This window comes from Falco cherrug, chromosome 8, assembly GCF_023634085.1.
Source record: "Falco cherrug isolate bFalChe1 chromosome 8, bFalChe1.pri, whole genome shotgun sequence".
NCBI classification, from domain to species: domain Eukaryota; kingdom Metazoa; phylum Chordata; class Aves; order Falconiformes; family Falconidae; genus Falco; species Falco cherrug.
The window spans coordinates 43534544-43558680 of NC_073704.1; the positions used below are offsets into that span (position 1 = coordinate 43534544).

The 24137-nt window shown below is 38.9% G+C and overlaps 1 protein-coding gene across 5 annotated transcripts in view; it reads left to right on the forward strand.

Moving 5' to 3' along the window:
- Window positions 1-24137, forward strand: part of PKP4 (plakophilin 4) — a 101443-nt gene that overhangs the window by 71950 nt on the left and 5356 nt on the right. For all 5 annotated transcript variants that reach the window (XM_055718586.1, XM_055718587.1, XM_055718589.1 and 2 more), the window contains 8 exons: window positions 1135-1348; window positions 16169-16352; window positions 17685-17802; window positions 18301-18492; window positions 18639-18812; window positions 19676-19826; window positions 21940-22135; window positions 24041-24125. In XM_055718586.1, coding sequence (XP_055574561.1) covers window positions 1135-1348; window positions 16169-16352; window positions 17685-17802; window positions 18301-18492; window positions 18639-18812; window positions 19676-19826; window positions 21940-22135; window positions 24041-24125 — 1314 coding nt within the window. The remainder of the gene's footprint in view (window positions 1-1134; window positions 1349-16168; window positions 16353-17684; window positions 17803-18300; window positions 18493-18638; window positions 18813-19675; window positions 19827-21939; window positions 22136-24040; window positions 24126-24137) is intronic.

Here is a 24137-nt window from a genome sequence, read left to right on the forward strand (position 1 = left end):
CTTGTGGCTTGCCAACCTAATTATTACACAGCTTAAAATAGAAAAGGGGCCTCTAGAAGTGCTTGTAATGCTAAACTAGAGAATCCTTAGGACTGTTACATTTTTTACATCTTTTCTGTTTGGCCCAGAACCACATAGTGTACAAGCAAAGCATTCAGGAATGATGGCTTAGCTTGCTCTTTTTACCATGGGGTCTCCTTCTTAGGGCAGCAGCAGATTAGCTGCTGTAGGGGGGGGTTGAAGTGATCCTATGCCAACTTCCTTAGGCATATGCTATGGCTAGTATGGCACAGAAGTTGCTATGCTATGCTAAAATAACACCAGGTTAGGGCAGATAAATCTTATATTACAAAATACCTTTTTTTTTTTTTAAGCAGTTCATAGAAAATATTTTGGTAGCCTTTTGGTGGTGATCTTTAAAACTAATTTTAGTCTTGTAAGTAATACTACTTAGTTATCTCTTTTAATTTTTTTTTCTTTTTAGTAAATATTACAGAATTCTAAAACACTTTAATCTTTTATAATTTCTGTAAGTTATTTTGAACAAAGGAAAGTACTACATAGAAATGCGATCTCAAATCACAATGGTTTGGGGTTTTTTTTTAATATATTACAAAGAATAAATATAACTAACCTGCTTAAAGCAAATAATACAAACAACTTTTTGTTTTACAAATTTCTGCAGAGTAGACCTTCCTTTTAAAAATAATTTCAGATATGCCAATATGACTGGTTATATGCTAATTTGATTTGTGTGAGTGTGTATGTAGCTGAGTGTAAAAGTTGGTATTTAAATCTTTGCAACTTATTTCTAATGTTCCCTAACAAGATATTCTGAGATATACAAAGTTGCATAAAAACTGTGTTAATGGGAAACAAAACTTTAGGAGTAACAATGCTCTGAACACAGTAAATGGCCTGAAAATGTCCATCAGCCTTTTCAACAAGGATATGAGTCGTTCACAGGAATTTTCAGTACAGTGTGACAATCAAGTTATTAACATTTAACAACAATATTTCCTCTTGAAGTAGAATTGAATGTATTGTTTTTTAAAAAATAACAGCCTTTTAAATTTGTAGGGTGAAATGGGTGAAATCAGTGGGTGCTGATGTTCCTGACATCACATTTCCTAGGTATGTAGGCTAGGAGGAATCAAGCACCTGGTTGATCTCTTGGATCACAGAGTCCTAGAAGTTCAGAAGAACGCTTGCGGTGCACTGAGAAACCTTGTTTATGGCAAGTCTACTGATGAAAACAAAATAGCAATGAAGAATGTTGGTGGGATACCTGCCCTGTTACGACTGTTAAGAAAATCTGTTGATGCCGAAATAAAAGAGCTTGTAACAGGTAAGTTTTAAATGGAAACAAGCAGGGAACTATAATACAGATTATTTTTCTGAGGTGGACAAGACTGGAGTAACTGTTAAGTGAATGGAATTGAGTGTATCAACTGGATTTTTATTTGTGCGATGGTATTTTTTGTGAATACAAAAGCACTTATTTTGATTACTGACAGTTAAAGTATTAGCAAAGAAATACAGATTCACTGGGAAAAGTGAATCTTGAGGTAGCTGCACTAAAGCTCCACTCTATGATAAATTTTCCCCTGGTACGATTCTCCTGCATGTACAGCTAGCTCTTAGATAGGTATTTCTTTATTGGCTCGTAACATGTGTTTCAACACAGGCTTTTTTTATCATCTGCTGACAACAGTTTTAAATAAGATCCTGCAGAATTCAGGAGGTGGACCCAAACTATCTAAATGTGTCTTAAAGTACAGACAAGGATTAAAAGTATGGAAATCACAGACGCATCTCGGTGCCCAGCCTGCTAGTAGAGTCATGGCAAGTAACTGCTATACACTCCTAGTCTCTTAAGTGTGAGGTAGCAGGTTTAGCTTATAACCCATAAACCTACTTGGCACTTGGTACAAACAAAAAGTGCAGAAATAATAAATGATTTGCAGTTCTGACACGAGGGAACTCAGTTTCCATCAAAACAGGGTGGATTTTTGGGTACTGTATGCATCTGCTAACTCTTTGTCTTGAATATGGGAGTGATTTGCCTATGAAGGTTGTAGGGGATTGAAACATATGAGAGGATAGAAAAAAAGCAAGAGTTTTCACTTTCTTTAAACAGTTCCTCTTTCAAGTTTTAGCAGCTCCCTTGTTTGATTTTGTTAAGGTACAGAGCTTAACTACTTGCCTAGTAAGCAAAGCTGCGCAATACTGGGAGCCTTTCCCAGATATTTCCTTGTTTAGAAAAGCTGTTAAGTAGAGAAAGGACTGCACAGAATGTTTCTGAAGCATGGAACTTTAAGTTCATAAGCAAGCATCAAGATAACCTGCAGCGTTCATGTTCTCTCTGGAAGGATATAGTTTTTTCCTTAAGAACATATGTAAATGGAATACTTAAAACTAGAATTACACATTATCTGCCTCGTCTGCTCTACAAAATTCATGTTTTATGCATCTAAATTACTTGTGCTTTTAAGATGTTAGGGGTGGTTCCACGGACAAAGCCAAAGTGAAATTCTTAATTATACAAGGTATTTAGTCACTATTAAAAAACCCAAAACCCTACACTGTTATCTTTCAAAAAAGATACACAGCACATCATCTGTGACTAAAAAGATTTTTCAAATAAAGATGTTTTTTAATTTGGATTATAAATAAAGATGACTTCTTCAGAAAAAGTTACTCTTTCTTTTTAATGCACACATTTAATTTGTTTTAGCCAGCTACAACAAAATGGAAGGTTTTGACATAATTGTCTTCTGGTTAAGTCGGTGGCATTGACTTGTGTTTAAGACCAATGCTGAATGCTTGAGAAGAATTCACAGCAGACTTCTTCTGGAGCTCAGGGATTTTTAAATGCTTTCTGTAAATAGCAGTGTAAAGAAAAGATGTGGAAAGGATCCAACGACTATTGGTTTCATAATTTAAAAACTCCACCTATGTCAGAACTAAAACTAGCAAACCAGACCTAGTCTACTACATTCCCAGATTAAGATAATGCAAATACAGAGAAACTAGTGTCAATCTACACCAGTAGCAATGCTCTGTGTCTGATTTCTAGTTTAAAATTAGCACTGTTCATTACTGCTTGTAGTTTATTCATCAATCTTCATACGAAATGGATTTTCCAGTGTAACATTTCTTAATGACATACGAGTGCTTTTCTTTTTCCTGAGCATGGTCTTTCTTCCTCACTAAAGGAATTATACTTTCATTATTAGCAGTATCAATTGCCTTTGAAAGGTAACAGTTGTATCTGGTGTCATTGCAAGTGAAATTCATCCAGTTTAATTTAATGTGCTGTTAGATAGCTGAAAACTTCATTATCCTAGAGAAGTGAAATCAGAGTAACAAACTTTTTGTGATCTTTACAGATACTTTTCATATGAATGCATTTATATAACATTTATGAGGAATTATTTTATCAAAAGCAACCTTTTAACCTCAGAAATTATTTGAGAACATACCCTAAAGATTGCCTATGATAAGTTTGAAAAGCTAGTGTACTGTGGGAGGGTTTAACTGCACAAACATGTTTTAGAGGTGTTAGAAAAGAGTAGGACTGCTGGGCTCTATATTTAATTAACAGTAGTTGAAATTACAAAGATTGAAATGCAGGGAGAACAAAGAATTGGAAACTGAATGGAGTGTTAACATTAAAAACTACATAAAATGCAATTCCAGAACGACAAGAATGTTCTAAGAGGGAAGCAAGTCATCTTTTTAACGACTATAGACTGTTCAGGAAATAAAATGTGCTAAATCACTTTTTGTAATTACTATATGAAAATGAAGTAATACTTAAAAAAAAAAAGTCTTTAAAAGTTGGGCTTTGGAATGCATTGGAAGAGGATAACTCTTGACTGAGCCTGCTCCAGCTGCATGCAGGTCCCATCACTACTGACCCATGGCAGCCTTGCTGTCCTGCACTCTGCCCGTGGCAGGGAAACGGGGAAGGTACTCTGTTTTTCTTTTTTTCTTTTTTCCCCTTTTTTTTTTTTTTTTTGTGGTTGTAACTCCAACACATTTCATCATGTTGCAGCACCAGCACTTTGTGGAGGCTACTGTTTTTCATGTTCTAGCACAGCTTCAGCACTAGGTAGCAGACATGTTGGGGCCTTCCTGGCTGTGTGCAAGAGCTCCGTTCCCGAGCAAGTGGCATGAGGGGTGCACGCTGGCCTGTGCTCCCTGCTTGTGTGGTTACATTGCTGTCAGCACAGCCTGGAATCACTCTGTGATTTCAGAATCTCCCATCTTAGAAGCTTATACAACAGAAGACTGTCTATGGGGTAGACATGAAAATACACATGCTCTTGAACCCAGGTGCACTTTCTAACAATTGAGCCTACTTTCCACAGACCCTCCGAAACGGATCTTTAATATGTTAAAATGTAAGAAACATTGATGTACTCTGCCACTGCAAGCTTTCCAGACACGATGAGTCAGATGCCTGCTTTAAAAGAGTAGTCCCTTGGTTTCCGTCCAATGCTGGGCAGCAGAGCAGAGCCCCAGACAGTGCCCTGCCCAGAGAAGAGCCGCAGCCCACTCCTGAACAGTTGGTCTGCTGTCAGGATTCCCCCCCAAAAGGTCAAGCAGGTGACGGGGCTGAGCCTGGGGGAGCCGTACAATTTTATAGCGGGAAGGAAGGAAGAATGAGCACAAATTCACTTATCTGCACGGTAAAGCTCTGTCCTTAAAGGGGAAAGGGGTGGTTGATGATGGCCCAGGTGATTCTTCATAGTTTATTTCTTCAAATGAGTATTACCTCAGCCAGTTCAGTTGAGAAATGCTGTTCTCTGCCCAGCAGCATGATCTTTTGTACACACAGCGTCATCTTTGTCAGAGATTGGGTTCTTGCAGCAGTTAGCACTGCGCGTTGTTGCCTGTGTATTTCTGGAGAAAGGACCCAGGGCTCCACAGTTCCAGGCAGCCAGGGATGACGAAGGTACAGAAACAGCTGCAAGTCTCACACAGCTTTGCAAACTAAGCACTCTGTGAAATGGCTATAGTTACCTTTCACAGCTTACACATTACTATAATACTTACCTCAGTTCTACCCCGTATGCAGTGCAGAGTTCCTTGTGACCAACTGTGTGTAACCTGCCGAGGTCCACGTGCTCAGCCGTGTCCAGCAGTGGACCCGTCAGCTGGTGCAACTGCTGAAGAACTCTTAATAAACCTGCCGCTTGTTTGCAAACACTACATGTTGTGAGCAGTGGCAGTGGAATTCATTGCAGTAGACTCATCAGGAGTCTTAAAAATCTGGATTAAAATGCCAAAATTCAAAACTAGAGTAAAGCATAAAAAAACGGGCTGGATACAAAGAAGACACAAAGTTCTTTGCCACTGGTGGTGCCAGCGTTCCATGAATAGCTGAGACCCCATAACACCCCAGAATACAGAGGCATTCAGCAAGGAATGCACAAATCATACTTTTTCTTCTTTCCCATCCAAAAATTCTGCCTGCAGATTTTTCTTAGCCCATGACTTAAGCTTGACTTTAAACAGCTAAAGCTGTTGACTGGAGACACAGACATCATTATGCATTGATGTCCTGTAGCCCTAACATAATTGCTGGCTTACTATTATCTGTTTCATGTATTCTCTGAATCAGGTAATAAAATAAAGCTTTGAGGAATTTAACACATAAGGGGTTTTCTGGAGAGAGCAATTATTTTGCAATCCTATTACGGTTGCTTAAGTTACATCAGTAATCTAACCAATTCAACACTGAACCTGTAACTGGTAGAAGCAAACCAACAAAAGACAACCCTTACAACACCAAAAGCTACTAAGAGAAGGTGGGTTTTCATTTTTCTCATGCTTCATTCCTATATATTGGAAAAGACAGATTCATCACCTGAATATCCTGCTGTTGATCCAAGTCCAGAAGGGTTATGAATAAATATAAAAAATTTTGTGTATCAGAACAGTCAATACACAATTGTCTTAATATTTTTCCCTGAGGAGAAAATGTTAGAGACAAGTCGATGTTAGGGGGCATCCCCCATGCAGCTTCTTCTCCCAGTTAAGGAACATTGCTAGCCTGTCATCCATGAATTGCTGCTAAGGATCAACAGCCTTATTCCGTCCTGGCTTACTTGGTGAGAAAGATGAAGCCAAAGTTTTGCTTACATGTTACAGCTCAGGTAACTCCAGCAACTGTTAGTGCAGTGCAGTGGCTAAAGATCTAGCAGAATTGTTAATTTTGCCTGCTTAATTTTTGCTGTTACAGAAGGTAACCAGTCTTGTCCAAGTGCAGTCCTGAAGTGGATAGAAAATTCTTTAGTGTGAAGAAAAGTGATGATTTGTAAGTGAAGGAGCTGGAATTTGATGGAGTGAGGTTTGATGGTTTTGTATGCTGCTGTGAAGTAGAATCTGCGTGTTTTCTTGTGCCAGGGCCCAAAGACTTCAAGCAACATTATTGGGTTAGGCATTAACCTTTAAAAATCAATAAAAATAAAACCTTATATTTCATTAGGTGCTTATGGTCTGACAACAAAACTGTTGCACAACTGAGAAATTCTGGCTAACAAGCCATTAACTTTAATATAAGTTAATAAAATATTTACACGTGAGGTACTGCCATTGCACTGTTACCTGCATTCCGTATGCCTTAGCACATCATGGTAGAAAAACGCCAGTGAGATTCCATACACATTAGTTTCATACTTCTGTGTTTCAGTAAGATCAACTATGGTCTACTTCAACTATTACTTTCCACTGTATATTATGTACCTTGCTGATGCTGCCATTTGGAAAGTAAATGAAAGAGCACAATACTAGTGCTATTAAAATACAGGAGATGAAGCTTACTGCATGTATTAATCTGTGAGTGCAGTTTTAAATACAAATAATTATATAGAAGGCCATCAGTTTGAATGCTTGAGTATGTTACTCCTGAGTAATTTCCAATAATTTTATAGAGAACTTTTTTGGGGAGGTGGTGGGTGGTGTTAAAAGTAATGCTTTTCCATATCTACGCTAGTTCTAGTGCATGCACTGTTGTATTTGCAACATTCAGATCCAAAGTTAAGTTTGTTTCCTTGCAAGCTGATAAATCTGGATTGCTATATTTTTTGGGAGTTTTATGTGAGGATACTTTGGGTCTCGATTTCAGTCTTGATGTCTGCTGTCAGAGTAGCATTATTAATTGCACATCCGAGATGGCATAAACTTGTTACCGAAAAGCATATATTGAACCTTTTAGAGATTTAACAAATTTGTACTAGGTGATCACATAACCTTTTATTTCAGTATTTATAATTGCTAGACATCAAATTGTCTAAAGTAATGATTCTTTTCAATTATTTGCTTAAAGATACTGGTTTTAGAATAGGACTAGCAGAAGGAATGCTAAAGGTATCAAGAGAAAATATCCATATCTCTTTCTTGAGCAGTATATGACATCAACATGTTTCAACAGTAATGTAAGATATGCTTCATATGCATGGAGTTCTTTATGTCAGTGCAGTAGAAAAGCAAATGCTAGCATTCATTTGATTTACACTGGAACAGAAACAAACAAATTGCTGAGGTTTACAAAGCCTGATAGCTTTGGACACAACCTTGCCAGGCTCTGATTACAGCAGGTATGTGCTCAAGAACACAGAGCTGTTCCTTTTCCTTCCATTTCTACAGTTGATTATAGGCCAAATCTTGACCCTTGCAGATCTAAATTAGCATGCGGTCTTCCGGACCTCACAGCACCAGGTGAGGCATTTCACAGCTGTGTCAAGTCATTGGCTCTGTGATACCCCCCAAGCCCCGTGGAGGGGTCCTGCGCATGATCACAGACCCATTGCCCACATGCACTTCGCTTGCATCCATTCCACCCCAGAGCATCATGTGCAGCAAGCAGGATACAGAAACAGACTGTTTCTATTAGTGTGTTGGAAAAACAGTTCTTCATAAATAATTTCTCCCCAGTTGAAAGCATCCTATGAAAAATTATGAAAACTCAGTTGATTTTTCAGTATTTCTGACCTATCTACATGCAGTAGGATTTGATGAAAAACAAATCCAGTCACTAAATGCAATAACATTTAAGTTTTGACTTTATAGATTCCAAACTACCTGTTTTCACTAGATGGTTCTGATTCTGGATTTTTTGTTTTGTTTTGGGGTTTCTTTTGTTTTGTTTCAGTTTAGGTTTTGGTTTTGTTTATTCTGCTTCATATCACCTTGTCCAGATCACATTTCCAGGGCAAAATCTGATCCTTGCTGCCTGAGTCTTGAGGTCTTTTTGTTTGTTTCCACATAATTTTTGGTACATTGTGTGAGTTAATTCAAGCATATGTCATCCTCACAGAAGTTCGCCCAAGTTATCTTCTCTATATATAGCCAGATCAGCTGTTTAGTGTCCTCTGGTGTTACAGGGAGTATCATAGCTGGCATGCAGAGTTGGTCTCTGGACCTAACTGACAGACATTTCCTCATCGTGGATCTTTGAACCTCCAGATGTGTTCCGAGTAAAGTGATACAAAACCATGAAGACTGAAAAGAGGGCTGTTTTACTCCAGAGTCTTGTCCTTTTTCTTTTTAATAGTAATTTCCCTCTTGGGAAGAATCCTTTTCTCCGTTATTCTCTAAAAGTTTTGAATCTTTGGAGGGGGACAACATCTCACAAACAGAAAACAAACCCCAAAAACCTCAATCACTGAAACTTAGTGGTTTAGAATTGTCTCTGGTTCTGCTCTGTTACAGTTTGTAGAAATTTCAAGTGCTTTTAAAGTATCTTCTACGTGAGGAAGGAACATCACCAATTAAAATCACTTGCTATTATTAAATGTGTACCGGAACAGCTTGACCAGCATCATAGAGCCAGAGACCCAGGACCTTTAGAACAAAAAGCTGATTCTTTCAAATTTTCAGGGCAAAATGTTCAACCAAACTCTTGTCTGCTGCACTATTGTGTATATATGTTTCTTCAGCTTGGTTCAGCTCTGCTCCTTTTAAGCATTCACTTCTGTAGGCAGTTCCTCAGAAAAGTCTTCCAGATAATCCTATTTTCTTTCTTTTTTTTGTTTGCTGCACCAGAGTTTACGTTAGATAGTCAAAATCATTTGGCTTTAACCTAAGCTTGTCAGGGTCAAGGATGGGATCTAAATTATTTAAGATTTCTCCTCTATATATATTCTAGGTAGCAGGGGTTTCAGTCTAGAGAACCAGAAGTTTATGGGCAAGGGTTTTTTTTGTCCCAAATCTATGTGGAAAATATCCTCAAAACACCTACCAGTACTATTTCTGGTTGCCATCATTTTTAGAAAATATAGAGTACCTTGGCTTTCCTCACCCTGTACGCACCCATTAGCTTCAAACGTGAGATCTGTTGTGAAGTTGATGGTTTTAAAACAGAACTCTGTTCTGCGTCTGTAAGGCAAACCTCAAATACTTTGTCCTTGTGTCAGCTGTCCACTTCATTCATGGTATTGGGTTTGGAGAGTTATGTTTTGTTGTTGGCTCGCAGGTACAAGGTTATTGTTAGTTCGACATACTTTTATCAGCCACCACTAGCTGGTACTGTTCCTTGCATCTTCCATTTATTTATCCGAGGTCCAAAACAACTTCAAAGCCCTGTAAATACAATCGATAGATCAGCTGTCAGCAAGTATTGTTATGTCAAGGAAGGTAACAGATGGGGTCAAAGAACGATCCCCCTGATCTGCTTTAGGAGGCTGTGCAGTTCAGTGGGTTTGACTGTTTCGGGTATTTCTTCTTTGAGAGCCCTCTTACACAAGACTTTGGTCTTCTGTTTTCACAGCATCACAGAAGAGGTGAGGTTGGAAGGGACATCTGGAGGCCGCCTTATCTATCCCCCTCCACATGAGCAGGGTCACCTGGAGCAGATTGCCCAGGACCATGTCCACCTTTAACCTGCGTGACATATATTTGTCTTAACAACCCTGATTTGTGATGCTACATCAATTCTAAAAAATTGTTTCAGGACAGGATAGGAAAAAAATGAGGGGGCTCTAAAATACCTCCAGTGAGTAACTTCTGTTAGTCAACTTAAAGGACTCATCTGACCCTGTCAGTACTCCAATGTACAATCCCTAAATTTTGGTAATTTTAAGATCTAGTGCATAAACCTATATACTTTCCATCAAGATTCTTTTAGTAAAGATGTTGGAATTTTTATATGGATTTTTCTGGGACTTGATCTTGCAGAAGATGTACATCTTTAAACTTGAATTACACCTCTGCATAACCTGTTGAGCATTTTTATTCTGCTTTCATCTTTCCACCTTATCTTGAACTATTGTTTTTTATTTCTCCTATTCAGCCGTTTTAGGGGAGAACGTATTCTGGTTCATCAGAGTAGTTTACATAACTTGATATGAGCACCTGTATTTTATTATATCTTGTAGGTACATCCCAGCTACTTAAAAGCATTTTATCTACAGTTAAATCAGGGTTGCATGTTTTCATTATTTTTTAATACTTATGCTAGAATATTTCATTCAAGAGCCAGACATCTAGTTTTTTCTTTAGTAAGTAATATTAAATATGACTTGGCAAATTTTCCTGATTTTTGAGAAAGGAGACGTATTCATTAAATGTTTTTTTCATTTTTATTCTTACCATCTAATCAATTTAAATGACTGGCTAAAACTTTGGAGATGGACATTCATGTTAAAGATTTGTGTCCCTTGCCACTTTAGATGCAAACATCAACGTAAATTTTCTGTCTTGTCTAAAATAAATTTTATGACAAAAATATCCAGCCATTGCAAATACCGAAGCAGCGTTGTCAATGATAGCAACTGCAAATTTTCATGTAGATAAGGCTCTCAATTTTATCATGCTACTTACTTTAATTTCCCAAGTAGGGTTATTTTGGGCAACGTTCACAGAAATATTATTTTAGCATGATGATCTCTGAGAGCCGTAAGGGTCCGAATTTAATGCAAACATAGGGCCGGCAACCCCCAATCAAAAAAAGGAAAATGGTAAGTTCCACTTTTCATTAGAACTACAGAAGTATTTTCATATGGCATTTTAAACTCTCCTGCAAAGGTTACTGATCTTTTTTGGTGTTTCCCCCCCCCCACCCCAGTGCTGTTCCTACTGATTTCCTTCTACTATTAAGAATTATCCATGCTTGGTAATGCTGCTATCTTTTGAACTTTAGCCTTCTCTCAGATTTTCCTCACCTCTAGCCAATGTCAAGCACTAATAGTGGTTTGTGATTTTTCTGCTGTATTTTGTAGTACATTCACAGACTAAGCGTGAAACATGAGGCCAGCTGAAGCAATCAGTTGAATTATACACAAACTCTCCTTCCAAACCCAGAGATGCTAGGGACAGTAGGCAGGTAATGGACTTGGCACTGCTTTTGCTACACAGAGTTGTGAATGGGATGATCACCAGTATTCCAGAATGATGGAAGTTGCAGCTGTTGAAAAATATATTTTTTCTAAATTCATTCTCTATCCAAACTGTCTCTTTGGACTTTGGCAGATGATTCTGTAACAGTTAAATACTTGGTCATAAGTGTGCCTCCACAATGAGGAATAAAAAGGCCCTGTTACTTAAATGACATATGCAATTACGCCATCATCCCAGAAGTCTCTTAGACCTTAATGCAGCATTGTACTGGCTTCTACCACCATTTTCCTTATCTTTGAATGGAAACTTCCCAAATTATAACTGCTTTTGCCTTCAAGGATTCTTTCTGTAAGCACTCTACAAATAATCATATCATATTCTCATTTTTAACATGATGGCTAAAGGGCTAAGTAATACACAGTTCTCCTCTAAAATAAATAGCTGAAGACTTCTCTCAAATTAAGAAACAGTATCCTGGTGAGAACTTTTGCCTTCACATAACGAACACAAGGTGATACATCATTAATCATTTGATCAGGCTACCTCCTCGAGAGCCCAGCTTCTGGGCAAGGTTTGACATAGTTGCTCTGTGGAACTGGTGATCTGCTCTTCGAACGCTCCCAGGCAGATCCTCACAGACAAGGTGTAATAGTTGCAAAATTCTAACGGGCTTCTGGGGGGGGACCGAGTTAAGGGAGGTCCTCTAGCTGGTCTTCTCAGATTGTGCCCACATATGACAAAAAGATGCTGCTGGCTATTCTCTTCCAGTTTCTTAGCAAGCATCTGGGTTACAGAGCTCCTGGGAAGGCAAGGTCGGGGGCGCGTGCCACGTCCCTGGGCTGTGGGGAGCGACTGGCAGCACTGGTCCAGCTGTGCTGGGGAATGCAGTGCGTCACCACTTGTTGCCTTGGCATTTCACACAGCACCCGGCTGCTCCAGCTTTTCCAGAAGCTATAGGTTAGCCAGTAAATATTTAGAGGCAGTCATACTTAGCAAGTGCGAAAGATTTCCCTCTATGTCAATAACCATACAGTAATATTTTCAAAGCTAGGCCACGGAGAATCGAGCGTGCTGTTTTCCTGTATGCATTAAGTAAATAATAGTACTCTGAGACTCAAAACAGAATTTTTCTCTTGCATAACCTGCTTTAACAACAAATGTTTGGGGGGGCAGGGAGGAGGTTTAGATAAGATCTAATTTCTAGTTTGCATCAGAAACTGCATTTTCAGTTTTGAAATGCAGTTTCAAAAACTTAAAGCTGTAGGCTGGTGAAGGATTTAGATTTCTCACTGTTAGTTACCCATGAAGCACTTACCTTTAGCAAGGGCATACCGTCATGGAGGAGATTTATGGTATGGAAGTGGATATACATTTGATCGTTTGCTTTCAGTAATCAAACTGTTAAGTAGGCAAACTTTCTGGTAAAAGCACCCTGCTGGCTCCTCTTGAGCCTGCTGCTGGCCAGCACGCCTGGCTCCCTTTCTGCCCAGCTGTGCTCCAGCTGTTCTCCAGCTAAGGCCACAATTACAATATGACAAACTTGAAAGTTGTCCTTCGATCTGTCTCACTTGTAACTTGGGTTCCGTAGCTCAAAAGCCACTTGGTTGAGGGAAACCACACCTGGATTCTTCAGCAACGATGCAGCCAGGACAATTGTCTGTAAACTGTTTCTGAATCCATCTCCATGTAGTTTCTTTGCATTTAAAAACATAGATATACTGATTTAGATTCCAACAAAGTTAAAGGTTTTTTATCTGTCTTTGGGGAAGTTATTGTAAATAGATGATGAATACAATCTCGTCTCAAAGCTTGGGCTCATTCTGCTTTCATTGAAGCAACCACAGTGAAGCAAACATGCTTTGGATTTAGAAAAGGCAGCGGAAAGGTTTGTGAGGGTGTTTTGGCTCTTAGGAGAGTTCATTGTACAGTCTTCACCTAATTGCAAAGAAGTCTGTTTCCTAGGTAGATGAGCTGTTGGAGAAAGTTGGGTTATTCAAGGACAGCCACACCAGCAACCGTAATCTTCATCCAAACATTTGAGTTAGCTTTGTGTGTGAGCTCAGCGACAGAGATAAGAATCTCCAGGAAGCAATGTGTCACACATTAAGTACTTTGATTGCCTGTGTCATAGCTAGAAGTCAAGACAGTCATGAACCTCCTCATGTATCTATCTCGTGGAGCCCCCTCTTAACTGTTTTACTGAAGAGAAAAAAACAGGTTGTTTGTTGCAAAGATTTTTCTTTCTTATTTTTGTGTGACTATTACAAAATTTTGCTGTCTTATGAACTTTTGGTTTTGTTAACTCTTGTAACATTTACTGTCTTGATCTCCCATAATTTATTTCTGAGGAAACAAAATGTTCAAGATCTAGTCAAACTGAACACCGTATGGTTTATGGTAGCAATTCTATTGGGCTATTGTGGAAATGCTGTTTAATGGTTTTTTGCTGGATGTACACTATACATATATACACACATATATATTATAAAGCTATACTGCTTCACAATTAGTAAAATACTGTCTGTGGAGAAAATGTTCCCAATAAGATGAGTACCTGGTGAGAATTTAGATGAGCTTTAAGCTGTGTTTCATGAAGAAAGATGATTAAATGCCTAGTTTAGCATATTACTTGCATATACAGTTCTGCTGATAATTATGTTAGAGCTCATACTTTTGTATCTGAGTGTCGAGCAAGAAGACTCTGCAGGGTAGGAAACTGTTGAATTCTGCCTGAGGATAAAGATTGATAGTTCCGTTTGGCTGATAGTTGAATGTAAAATATTCTAGACTACTTGTTATGGTTTCCAGGAAGAACATTTCTGTAGGATTTTCACATTAGCTCTTGGACGTTCAGCTCTGCACTTAAATATCTAGGATCCCAGGCATACGATGCAAGAAAGCAGTAATACCAGTGCAGGCCGTTCTTCCCATGTTTATCACTGAAAAAAAAACCCACAAACCAAACCAAACCAAAACCATATTCCCCCTCCATAGTTCATCTTGAATTCCTCTTTGCATACTGGCTTTCCAGGTTCTGCCTGATTTAGAATCATCACATCACACACTTGGGACCTTTAATTAAGACTCTAATGGCTACCACCCATCTGCCAATCTATCTTCTTTGTCATTTGTTCAGAATTTTTTTCACAAGACCTCATCTTTTCAAAACACTGGTGATTTTTCAGCTGTGACGTTCATAGATTATTCTTGCTTCATTTTTGCTCTTGTATTCCTACGACCTTTCTTTTAGCTGATAACTTCTGCCTGCAAAGATGTAGAGATTTCCAGTGTAAACAGTCTCTCTCAAGAATATCACAAATCTCTTCCATGTTTCTTTTTAAGTAGTTTATAACTTTAATCTCCAGGTTTCATATAAATCAGGATAATGATCTGTTTCTTCCTTCTCCCAAACCTCTTACAGGGTTGTTAAAGATTCACCCTTTGGAGGTCAGACATTCATGCCTTTTTCTGAATAGGATGAAAAGTTCAGAAAAATGCCTTCTCTCATCTGACAAATATGCCTTCTCAGACTGCCGACTGCCTAGAACTAACGAGGCAACAAATGAAAGTACTGCTAGGGATCGAGTTGTACACTCACGGCAGGCATGCAGTTTCAGTGGCATCTGTAAGGAGTATTTTTGGTTTTGAGATTTAGCTGCCTCGTTTTAGCAGCCCTTCCCTTGAAGACTGTACCATTGCCTGAAGTACCAGGCATGACCCATTCCTCTTAACAGAGCAGCGACCGTTCAGTAGTGACCTCTGTGTGTCAGGAGCCTGCTGCTGACAGTCGCCCATAGTTGCGATGTCCATATGAATTGTTACTGGAAGCAGCTGCTTTCTTCTTTTCTGTTCAAGCAGATATTCACACCTTTTCTTCTACACTGGAACCCTCCTCTGGGAGAGGAGCCAGCTGGTAGTGTAGGGAGCCGTTCCTGCTGGCACGCTCAGGTGGCAGCGTCACTGGTGTCCCACTCCAGCTGCAGTGACTGCACGTGCATGCCTACAAATGTGTGTACAGGTGACAGACATCAATAAAACTAGTTAATAGTGAATGACTAAATTACTTTTGTTTTTTTGTTTTGTATGAACTTTTGTGCTGAATTAATCTGGCAAATCCATTCATGACCTCTTTAGGAACAGAAGTGTCTGCTACGGTGTGTTTATACCAGCTTGTACTAATTTTTCACGTTGCCTGGCATACTAAAAAAAAGACAGATTTTGACTCCCATTACACGTAGAGGGTACGTTTTATGTTTAGGGGACGCTCCTCTAGACTCCTGTAGTGCAGAGAGGGGGGCTTCCCCTCTCCGGGCAGGTAGTAGGATGAGCTGTACCTCAGGAAAGAAAGAAGGGAACATCTCCTGGCAGTTGGTGTGCATTTCTGCGGAGTATTTTTCCTTAAGAGTATTTATCACTGATGCACATGTTTTCCTTCTCAGTATTGTGGGAGACCTAACTGCTGATCTGTTAGGGTTATTATGATGATCATCTCGCACTCCAGCCTTTCCGTCAAAGAGCTTACGCAGCAGCAAGACAGATAGAGTGAAGGCTCTCAAATATGTTACAACCTGAAGTGTAGAAATACTTACTTCAGTCTGTGAAGTGAATCTTTTACTGGCAGCTTTTCAGACCACTTACTGACCAATAATGCTGGAATAATACTAAAGTTATGTTGCAGACTAATTAACATTTGTTTTGGGTTTGCATAGGTAGATTTCTTTCTCCTGTTTAAAGTGATGTCTTTTAAGTTGTTGCTGCTGCTTTGTGTTTGGTTGCCAAGCCTTGTCTGACCTCACTGCAAGGGAAATCTTTTCTTCAGGGGTTCTCTGGAACTTGTCTTCATGCGATGCAGTGAAGATGACAATCATTAGAGATGCTCTGTCAACACTGACAAGCACTGTGATAGTGCCACATTCTGGATGGAACAGTTCTTCCTTTGACGATGATCATAAAATTAAATTCCAGACCTCCCTAGTGCTACGCAATACTACAGGATGCCTGAGGTAATTTGCTGTTCTAAAATACTGCCTTTTATAAAGTAATCATGTTATCTAGCAGGTCCTTTTTGTACTGTAATTTTTAAGACATTTATAAATTACGTTGAGAAGTACAAAACTAGTCACTAAGAGATGCTAAATATAATAGCTAGTGGTTAAATTTGTGTTGTGTTTTTTATGAATTGTGATCGTTGCACTTTTCCCCTGTTACTTACTGCAGGTTTTGTATTGTATGTAAGGCTTATGAATGTTATTTAGGGAAAAAAATGCGGATTGGGTGATTCTTTATGGTTGTATACATTTAAATAAATACGTTTGTATATGCGTACATATCCATAAAGAATTGTTTGACTATCCCCTTTGGGGATTTCTCAAACAACAGTAAGAAGAAAAAAAAGTACTCAGAGTAATCAAAGCCAAACTAAAATATCTAAAAAGATAATTCAAGGGCTGGGGTAGTATACAAGCTATTTCTATTCATTGGTAGGTTTGTTTATAATTTTTATTTATTAGATTTCAAACTGTCTTCCATTAAACAGTAGAATAAAGCCATTGAGTTTAAACAGGACTGGAATTGCTTTTGGTAACCCTTCTAAACTTCAGAAAATTTTCATAAACTACTTTTTTGTTGTTGTTTTTCAAGATGACAAGTTTTATGCTGCTTTTGAACATAGTTTTGTTCTAGCATAGTAGTGTAAACATGATATGTAGAGAAAAGGCACCCCTGTGACAGGCACGGCAGCCTTTTTGAGGAGCAGTACCATTTTCAGCGTGCAGCCAGTTACAGTGTAAGCTTCAGGTTTTGCAGTATAGTGGCCTTGAAGGCAAATGTTTTCCTACATCCTTTGCTGCTTATTCTCAAGCACAGTGCAGCCTTTTCCTTTCCTCACACCCTAATTTATACTTCTGTCTGCGTAGTACTACTACAAGTATTAATGAGGCTGCATCACAGAACGGACCACTGAATGGATCCAATTTAAAGAAGAGGCAACGAAGGATATTTCTAACACAGACAAGCTCAGCGATCTGTTCTGCAGCACGTACAAACCATAGATTGGGGCTTGTACAACAGAGGAGGGCTTGGAAGGGAAAAGTCTGTGGGAAAGGGGTTCTGCTTATGGCCAGTTTTGTTCACGAGTCAGTGCTGTCTTGGTATTGCAGTTTTGAATCATATTTATCTTCTCCAAGAACTGGGGGTGGGTTACTGCACGAAGTGCTGTGTTTGCTTTTAACTTCTCGATTATCAATCGGCTGTATAAAGAAACTCTGCAGATTATCTAATAAGATGACTGTCTGTCTGTGCATACACCGTGTTCCTCTATCATTTCAATCCGTTAGGAATCTAAGCTCCGCAGGTGAAGAAGCCCGGAAACAGATGAGGTCTTGTGAGGGGTTGGTTGATTCGCTGCTGTATGTGATCCACACGTGTGTGAACACATCAGATTATGACAGCAAGGTGTGTGCATGTTTCATCTAAGTGAATTTTAGCGATAAACTGTATGCCTGATAGGATCCTTCAAGGTTGTATAATAAAATTTCGCTCTGTGGTGCACCGAGCTCAACTGGTCCTCTCTCCCAACCCCAGTTCACTGATGCACAGTCAAATTCTGTTGCATAATATGCTGCAATTTTTCAGCACTTTTCATTTTCATCAGTGTTGAAGTATTCATTCTTTAATAAAATAATAATAAGCTCTTGTGCTTTTCATTTTCATAATACTAAAAAATAAGCCACTACAGGAGAGATTACTATTATAAATACTTTCGTATTTGAGGGTATCAGAAGAGAGATTGCAGTTTTCACAGAGAAACAGACAAAGAAACCCAAGGCCCAGAACTGGAATTTAGTGCTTGTGCTCCGAATGCCTGTTCACCTCTACTTGATTTGTTTGGTTTGCTGTATCACTGTGTAAGAAAGTACCTAATTACATGACATCTTTCTGGCTTGGCTTCAGACAGTGGAAAATTGTGTTTGTACCTTGAGAAACCTCTCTTACCGTTTGGAACTAGAAGTACCTCAGGCACGTCTGCTGGGTATCAATGAATTGGATGACTTGTTAGGAAAAGAATCACCTAGCAAAGATTCAGAGCCAAGTTGCTGGGGGAAGAAAAAGAAGAAGAAAAAAAAAACTTCACAGGAGGATCAGGTTTGCCGTTTTCCTTGTAGTACAAATCTGTCAACTGTGGTTTAGCTAATGGTGGGGGAGGAGTACATCACTTGAAGAAAAACTATCATATATTGAAAAAAAATCCAGAGGTTTCATCTAATTACAAATGTATGTTCACTTCTCAGTGGGATGGAGTTGGCCCTATACCAGGATTTTCCAAGTCCCCTAAAGGGGTGGAAATGCTGTGGCACCCATCTGTGGTGAAGCCGTACCTAACACTTCTAGCAGAAAGTTCCAATCCTGCTACTCTAGAGGGCTCTGCAGGATCTCTCCAGAATCTTTCTGCGGGCAACTGGAAGGTATGTGAATTCCTACTCTTCCTCCAGTCATATTTTAGCTGGCTTTTTTAGTAAGATATTGAAATGCGCTTTGAAGGAATGTGTGATTTTCTAGTATGCATCTGAGTGTCTCTCTCTAGTGCACATCATTAGTGCTTATGTGCTGCCATAATGTTATTTCCACAGTGAAAAGCAACAACAAAGATGGTAGACAGGAAGAGCGATATGGATACTGGCTTTGAAATTGGTACCATTTATTTTAAATAAACAGAAAAAGCTTTCTTCCAGTGCACATTAGGTCAAAATAATCTTCTAGCATCTAGGTGTGAGTTCTGGTGGGAAGTTTACTGTCAGAATAAGACCAGCATAAATAAATTGTTTGTATTTGCTTTATTATTTGTATTATTTCTTCCATACGTTCTTGCTTGTGGCCCTTGCATACAATATGTTACAAAAGCACCGCATGAGAGCACTTCATTAATGTTATGTATTTGTCACGGATAGATTAAAAAAAAAAACCCACAATTGCTTCCTTTGCTTATAGAAAAAAAGCTTAGACTTTTTCATTTTATGACCATTATAGAATTGGTATTTAGAAAAAAAAGGAAAAAAAAACCATCAAACTATTCCCTTTTCAATGACTTGTAATCTATTAAACTATTTTGTCTTTTAGACTACTTTTTTTAAACATGGCTTTGTAAGAGGAATGGGTGAGAAACAGAGCCAGCTCTTTATAATAATAGAAAAGACATTTGACATGCATTTGACGTGTCATCTTTTCTTTGGAAAATGTCTCCTAACATACTTAATCTCTTACTAGGTTGTAATTCTTACTTCAGTTGGAATGTTGTAGTAGGTTTGTGAGTAACTGGAGTTTATTGTAGTTCGCAGCATACATTCGAGCTGCTGTAAGAAAAGAAAAAGGACTACCAATCCTGGTGGAGCTGCTGCGAATGGATAATGACAGAGTTGTTTCATCTGTGGCAACTGCCTTAAGGAATATGGCATTAGATGTTCGTAATAAGGAGCTTATTGGTACGTACAGAACTGTGCTGAAGAAAGCACCATTACCAATGTGTCAGACCTTGTATTGAAAATATACCAGGATGAGATTCTATCGGTAGAAACAGCATACTTGATTTTCCTATATCCTGTCAGCTGCGTCACAGAAATTAATCTTTTTGACAGCAGTAGCTTTTCGGAGTAATACTGACATTTTAGTTTGCCTTTAGCCATCTTGCATGGCAATCTCTTTACAACAGATGGAAGTCACCACAGCTAAATTAAACTGGACAGGAAACTGTCAGTACAAAATGTGATGGAAAACACAACTACTTCCTTGGAGCTAAGTGGTAACCTTCTCAGAGGGTTTTGAGGTCCCTTACATATTCTAAAAGGATAGGACAGCTCTGCTGCCACTACATCAGTAAATACTTTATTTGATAGTACTGGATAGGGAGAGAGGGAAGAAATCCTCTCCTAGTAAAATATTTCCATGAAAACCCAGATGTAGGGTATCATATATATGTCTTTGCTGAATTAAGTAATCAAGGGTGCTTGCTAGAAAAACTTACTGTTTCTCTTTTTTCAATTTTATTAAATTCTTCAAGCATTCACCTGTGCCTCTCATCTAGCATTTAAAAAACCCCACATTTTTCCTGCCTTGAGCAGGAATCTCAGTCTATTATGGCAAGCGTTGAACATGCCTTGCCCTCAGCTTCAGACTGCTGTGGCCTAAGTGAACCCTGCTAACACAATGTCATGATCTAAAAAAAATTCATTTTTGTTACAGAAGTATTTTCTGTCTTGTTAGACTGGTGGGATAAGTATATAACAACTATTTATACAGATGAGAGTATCATTATTCTTAAAAAGATAAATGCAGGTGAACAGAATTTAATATATATATTTCTGAAGCTTCTCCATTGTTGATGTTCAGAACACGCTTTCTTGCAGCACAGGTATTACCTGCAAAAGAATTTGGTAAAAAGAAAATTCTGTTCTATAGCACCAGACATACAGGTCATGCTCAGGTGATACTCTTTTTTTCAGGATCTTTTTTTCCCGTTCCTGGCAGAACTTCCCAGTTCAAGAATGCACCTCTGCCTGTCCCCTTGCCCTGTCGAATCCTTAACTATGAAAGAATTACTGGCTTTCCAGATACACTCTGAAACTACTCTTTGTATAAAATATTTTGAGACATGAAGTGAGTCATAAATTACCCCATGCTAGTCATCTGTTTTATGCAACTTTACTGCCATTGGAAGGGGCAGGAATAATGGGTTTACACAGTCTAAACTATGAAGAAAACAAGAGACTGTGGACTCCCAACAAATAACAATATAAACTGGTATATGCAAACGTGTTGATGAGCTTGCTAAAAGATTGGCAGTGACCAGGTACTACCATATGCAGCATTGTTGGTGATGGTTTACAGTGCGTCTGAAAAGTTTTTCCTTGTGTTTGCACAATTCCTTTTTGGATTTTTTTCCCCTCACCCCAAGCACATTATGCAGATGGCTGGCTATTGGCTTTGTGTAAAGCTTATTCATTTTTCACTGTTGTGTACAAATACATCTTCAATAAAATCAATTAATCATTCAATAAACAGCACAGCTGGGGGGGGGGGGGGGGGGCTTACCTTGCCTTTAGTTAATTCCCTTTGTCTGCAGTGTGATTATTCCTGCGCATCAGTCAGTATTGAAATCTGGAAGAGCTGAGATCTGATCTCTTAGGGGTAACGAAGAATGTGGAGAGAATGTCTGAAAGGAGAAAAATCCCAAGTTACTGTAAGGATTTCTTTAACCATCCCATAAATGAAGCCTAGGAATATGCACTGCTTCTTTAATCATAGTAAATAGTGTAACATTTTCCCTTGGATGATTCTGCTTTCTCAAATGCTCGTGTTTTAATGCAAAAATTCAATTCCTCACATTTTTAAACTAAAAGGAAAAAAAGTTCAAAAATTGATTTCTAGTCTCTCTTGACTGTGTAAAATGTGAATTTTTGAAAGGTTTCCACGGTTTTGATACTGCATTTCTTTTTATTGCTTTCAGATGCAGATTTGTGATGAGTCCTGTAGTTTCAAACCTTAATTACTAAAATGTATTATTTTTTTTTACTTGGTTCTGTTGATGGGGTTTTATAGGTAAATATGCTATGCGAGATCTGGTTAACCGACTTCCAGGAGGCAATGGTCCAAGCATATTGTCTGATGAGACCGTAGCAGCAATCTGCTGTGCTTTGCATGAGGTCACTAGTAAAAACATGGAAAATGCCAAAGCCCTCGCTGATACTGGAGGGATAGAAAAACTGGTGAACATCACAAAAGGAAGAGGTGACAGGCAAGTAGGCAACAAAGTTCATACCTAGACTGTTTCTATTTCCATCTAGGATGGTTAAGAATGTGGGAAATGGGTTTTTTTGAGTTGAAAAAAGGATCTACTTTTGCTGTCCTGATCCAGGTAGCTAACAAAACACGATTTGTGCTGGGAAAGAAGAGGCAGTCAGTACCACCATTCTCTTGCAATGTATTCTCTAAAACTTTTGGAGGCTTTTACAGTTGCATGCAGTAATCACATTAGTGGGGCCTATATGCAGGTTAAATGGTACTTTAAAAAAAAAATGTCCCCTGTTAAACATCTACAAGATCAATGGAATATTCAGGATGTATTGCAATAGCTATTAATTGTATCTAGCGTGGCCGTTCAGTCGGTGGTAAGGAAGAGCTGGCCGGCCGTGCAGTTTTCCTGGCCCGTGGGATTTGCCCAGGTAGGGCTGCAAAGCAGATGCTGGTTGAGAAGGCATGACTGCAGACCTACTGGGGTCTGGCTGTGCCAGCCCCTGCGCTAGGGTTTCTGTTAACTAGTTCAGTGCTGGGCTTGATCAGGTGTTGGGTTAATTTAGTAGTGAAAAAACCTTTCAGAACCGGACAGCTGAGCGTCAAGGAACAGGAACATGCAACGGCTCCCAGGTCAGGCAGGGTCAGCACTAAGTCAGCCTCATAGGCCCCATATGGCTTTGCTCAGCATCACTGCTCCCTACTTCTTAGCAATATGATGCAAATCGTATTAGCAGGACTCTTGTGTAAGCCAGGTACCACAGATCACTCTTCTATGGATAGCAGAAAGCTGATGATACAGTCAGCGTGGTGTACTGTTCCCACTGTGTTTGATCAGATGTCAGGAGAGAAAAGGATCTTTTCTCAGAGAAGTTGGTCAGTGTGAATTAAACATACCACATTTTTACCGAAGTCTTTGTCTCAGAAGGAACTGGGTTGTATTTTGAGCATCCAAGATGTGCTTCCTTCCTATGTTCAAAGGACATAGACTCACTTCAAGTGTGGGTGTGAATGCAGTGACCCTTTATATGACTTCATTGGTCTGTGGAGACAACATGTAAAGTTGCATCTGCACTTATATTTATGAGGCAACAGGGTACACTAAACAAATTTAACATGTTGTGAACATACTGAGTGTCTACTCATAGATTAATGCTATCAACTGCCATTGTTTTCACTCTTTCTTCCAATAACTGTATTTGGATGAATCTTCACAGTGACAGAAAAAGGTGTACATTTACAGAGATGTCATGCTGTGACATTTAATGTCAAATCACTGCTTCAGTACCACCACCAGCTTACTACCATTTCTCTTTAATAAGGTGGCATGACTTTATTTTTAGTAATAGCTAGACCAGTTTTCCTAGCCTTGCCCTCAAGAGCGGGAAAGTGTTTCCCCAACCAATAAAAGTTTTCAGTAGTGCTACACAGAACTGAAAACAAAGCCTCACTATGACAATGTCTGGAGACTTAACACCAGTTCTCTTTTATTTGTTTATTCATTTTCTACAGTTAGGAATTTTGTACAACAATTTAAGGTATGTAGACTCCATTTTTATGAAACGCACTAAACATAATGTTTCTCTTCATGATGTTTAATTCTTGCAGACAATGACAGTAACTCTTTCAGCCTTTCTGTCTGTGTTCCTCACGTGTGGGACCTGAAGGGAAAATTTCTAGGCTGGAGAGGGAGAAGATTGTAATGTTTAATTGGGTTCTGCACCAGGCTTTTGATGAGGCTGCTGACACAGCTGTGTTCACATTGTGGTAACGCAGGAGTGCATTATTGACACCTGGAGAGATGACCTGACTTGCTTCATAGCATCAAGGTTTAGGTCATTATGTAGCTCAGGGAAGTTGTTCTTTTTAAGTGGAATTTCTAATAATGTAATATACTTTACTTCCGTAGATCATCACTGAAAGTTGTCAAGGCAGCTGCCCAGGTACTGAATACATTATGGCAATACCGAGATCTCCGTAGCATTTATAAAAAGGTAAATTACAAG